At 34.9% G+C, this 4095-nt stretch overlaps 1 protein-coding gene across 4 annotated transcripts in view; it reads left to right on the top strand.

Annotated features, from left to right (window-relative positions):
• The first annotated feature begins 46 nt into the window (after positions 1 to 46).
• LOC106526264 (periphilin-1) overlaps positions 47 to 4095 on the top strand; it is a 24934-nt gene continuing 20885 nt past the window's right edge. The window contains exons 1-2 of one of the 4 annotated variants that reach the window (XM_014020829.1): positions 47 to 221; positions 632 to 695. In XM_014020829.1, coding sequence (XP_013876283.1) covers position 695 — 1 coding nt within the window. In that variant the 5' untranslated portion in view covers positions 47 to 221; positions 632 to 694. Of the gene's footprint in view, positions 222 to 336; positions 392 to 631; positions 696 to 4095 lie in introns of those variants that run through there. The other 3 variants (XM_014020826.1, XM_014020827.1, XM_014020828.1) reach the window with 3 other exon arrangements.

Here is a 4095-nt window from a genome sequence, read left to right as displayed (position 1 = left end):
ACGTTGTTTGCCAACCGCCAAAAAATAACTAAGAAGAAGAAGAAGTCAGGCGGAAATGAAGTGTTTGTTGTTGTAGCTCTGCTAAACTGTAGTTTTTCTTATTTTTCTGTTTAGTTTTTACTTGGAACGTTATTGTGATTTTTACATATATAAATAATTGAATAAAGGGGAAATGAAAAGCCCTCTTTTTGCCGAGGAGTTTTGAATTCTGTTAAATACTGGTGAGTTTCGCATCACTTCACGACGAGGGGGGCTATTCCTCATGCTAGTATTAGCCACATGCTAACCTATTACAGCATCATCTCAGTCGTTCTGCTGCACAGCCCAGTTATTCACACGTGTAGACATCAGTGGCTGCATTATGTCATTAGTTCGAACTGCTTACGTCCAGGTTTGTGCAGGGTTTTATCTTTACAAAGGTGGAAACAGACGCACTGTTTTCCTCGTGTAAAATTAGTTTTTGTGTTCACGCTAATGAAACACTATCCATAGATTTAAACACAACCATAAACAAGACCGGTTTCAATACATTGCTGATGGGTGAAAAAAAGTTTTGAAATGTTGATGACTGCGCACTGATGTGATTTACAAAAATCTTCTGAGGCTTCCTATTTTGTTTGCTTTATATTAGGTACGTGAGACTCGACTGGAGTATTTCAACATACCAAACTGGAAAAGAAATTTGTCCTTCAACAGTAAGTAGAAAACTAATTGTACAAATAAAAAAAGTGGTTTTAAAAGTGTAATGTTGCGGCTTCTTAGTCATGCAGGGCCTACTTCTGTATTTATTAATTTATGTTGCAGGAAATGTTTTCAGGCAATAGTCCTGAACTGTTAGAGCTGTTTTATTTCCACTTCTATACTCTTTAATACACAACTGTGCTTTCATTATAGTTCAGATTGTGATTTGTGTTGAACTCTGAATTGTGTTGTTTATTCCTAATCAAACCTGAAATAGAAACTCTGTTAAGCAGCTTAACTTAAAGTCACAGTGACTGGTGATCTTTACTATAATATGTAGTGAATGTAACTTCTACCAGTGAGGCTGTCAGCCATGAAGAATGCACAGAGTCTGTCCTCCCATAACAAATATTGTTCGTTTTTTTGCGTTTGAAGCTCCCAGACTAAACCATGTCTGCTGTGTCCACAACTGCTTCTGCTTGCCCTCTCTTCAGTCTTTGTTTAGTCTTGTCTTTGTCTTCAAAAAGAGGTCTTTTTACAGAGTGTTCACGGCCAAGGAGAAACAGAGGGAGAAATCCTGATAAGTTTTTCCACTGTGTCACGTGGCGTACAAGAATAAAATCCTATTTTATTGTTTTTATATTTGACTTCATGGTTCAGTTTTTATTCTTTGTGTGCTTTTCTATGGTCTTCGATTTTACGTAATATTAATAATAATAATACATTTTATTTGAAAAGCACCTTTCAAGACACCCAAGGACCCTGTACAGAACATAACTTAAAAAAAGTATTTATATTTATCAGTAGGGTTGTTTCAAAAACAATGAAGTGAGGGGTTTAGAAACATTCATAAATCAAAGTACAAAGTCCAACAAATGAGAGTTAAGAATGATAGGCTAATCCGAATAGGTGTGTCTTTAGAGAGAACACATAAGAGAAGTGGTGTTACGTAGTTCACAGGGAAGGGTTCCAGAGTTGAGGAGCAGAGCAACAGCAGGCGGGAGAGAGGGAGATGTTCACTTAGGTATGGAGGGGCGAGAGGAGTATTTTGAAGATGATGCAGGATTTAACTGGGAGCCAGTGGAGCTGCTGTTGGACTGTAATTACCCAAACCTCATCCTCTGCCCACATCACTCCAGTCCAACAGCCAGTGGAGCTGCTGTTGGACTGGAGTGATGTGGGCAGAGGATGAGGTTTGGGTAATTACACAGGCAGCTGAGTTTTGAACCATTTGTACTTATTATTGTCATCAATCCCGGATTTTTTTAAAATTTATTTAACCTTTATTTATCCAGGTAAACTCTTTGAGAACCACTTCTCATTTACAAACATGACCTGGCAAAAATAGAGCTTCATTGGTCGATGTTTTTGATGTTACAAAGTTGAGTTGTTGTGGTCTGATAAAAGAGTATTTTAGATTGACACCGAAAGAAAGCAACAGGTGATCAGTAAAAGGAACAAGGTGAGAGTCCAGAACAGCATATTAAGTCCAAAGTGTGACCCTTGGGTTGGAAAGCTAATGAACTGCTGGAAGCCACAGCTGTTGAGGCAGGATGTGAAGTATCTGGTTAGAGGGCCGTTGTCTTCATCCATACAAATGTTGAAGTCTCCCAGCAGGACAGTGTTGGGTGAAAGGGCTGAGAGGTGGGCGAGAAGAGCAGCAAAGTCATTTATGAAAATTTGTTTGGTTTAGGTGGGCAGGAGATAGTGGCAACAATGGTGGGGGTAGTACCGGAGAGTAGACACACAAAAGAGGTGCTGCTCAAAAGAGGTGGAAGGAGGTGGACCGGAGTCACCTACATGCACAGCATTTTGTTGCAGCTGTGGTTGTTTTGAAGTGCTTTACAAATAAAGTAGTAGTATTACGTATCATAGGATTTTTGATCAAATGGGCTTAAAGTATGTAGTTATTGTAGAAAAGTATTTACATAAGTCTTACATTTAGCTGCATAGTCATTTTTATTTAAAAAAAGTTTTACAGACTTCAGAAGATATTAAGCAACTTTCAGCAATTAAACCAAATTGAAGAAAATACCACTGAAAAGTTTGAGTATTTATTGACTATTACTATTAAATACAAGAGATGCTCATGTGGATGTGAACGGAAAATAAAACTGGGTACACTTTACAATAAGGCTGCCCTTTATATATGGCTTATAAAGAGTTTATAGTTAGATTATTAATTCATCTGTAAACACTTTATAAAATAATTGTTTATTATACAATAGTTAAGGACAAGAAAGACAAAACTGTCCAGTTTCTTACCAAATAATGACACAAATCTGTTCACGTACATATTACATCTAAAGGTGCTATATTAAACATTTCAGACTAGGTTACTACATTGCAAGCACAATAACGATAAACACATATTTTAACATATTAATATTGTACTGTATTACTACATTATAAATATAAAACTGTCAAAGGGAGGCTTATAGTAAAGTGTAATACTATTTATTAATGACAAATATTTATAAATGCCAAAAGTTAGTCTTTAATGTGAAAAATCATCATTTTTAAAACTTTGTGTTGATTATCAAGATTTGAAATTATTGTTCAAACATGTAACCACTGTCAACAATTATGAATTATCAAAAAAGTAAAAAAAACACCATTATGTTAACATACCAAATAATCCCACCCCATCCAAAATATTGTACAGTTTTACACTTTTACAACAAGGTTCCCTTTAATATTTGTGGATATTTATAATGCAGTAATACAGTTTAATATTATATGTTAAAATATATATTTCCTAATCATTGTTGTGCTTACAAGGTAGTAAACTAGTCTGAAATGTTTAATACCCAAACAGATTTGGCTTTATTTGGAAAGAAACCGGACAGTTTAGTCTGTTTTTTTCACCTTAATTAAAGCATAACAAACACTTATTAATAATTTATATAAAGTGTTTACAAATGAATTAATAATCTATCTATAAACTATTTAAAAGCCATCTATAAGGGAAACCTTATTGTAAAATGGTACCGAAACTGTTGTTTTTCTAGTTTGAGATCCATCAGTCAGAGAATAAAGAAATATTTAGTCAGCAGCTTTGAGCTCTTGTTTTTTTTCAAGATGCCCTGTTGTTTACTCATAAGAGTGTTATTACATAAATCTATAAATTTATCCAACTTTTGCAGAAGGATTAAAAGTTCAGAAAAGTGTTGTTAGAAATTCATTTAAAGCTGTATTGAACAAATGCTTACAGTCCCAGCTGAATGACAAGAACAAAACTATCTTGTCTTCCATTAGGGGTGTAAGAAAATATCGATACACTGAAATATCGCGATATTTCATTTCACGATACTGTATCGATATTCTAAAGCCCTGTATCGATTTTTTTATTAAGGTTTAAAATGTCAACTTTCCTGCCAGCCGTTCATTTAATGTTGTAGTTCAGCCTCTGAC

The sequence above is a fragment of the Austrofundulus limnaeus genome, unplaced genomic scaffold (genome assembly GCF_001266775.1).
Source record: "Austrofundulus limnaeus strain Quisiro unplaced genomic scaffold, Austrofundulus_limnaeus-1.0 Scaffold267, whole genome shotgun sequence".
Classification (NCBI taxonomy): domain Eukaryota; kingdom Metazoa; phylum Chordata; class Actinopteri; order Cyprinodontiformes; family Rivulidae; genus Austrofundulus; species Austrofundulus limnaeus.
Note: the sequence above shows the minus strand (reverse complement) of the source record. Positions and strands in the feature narration are given on the sequence as shown.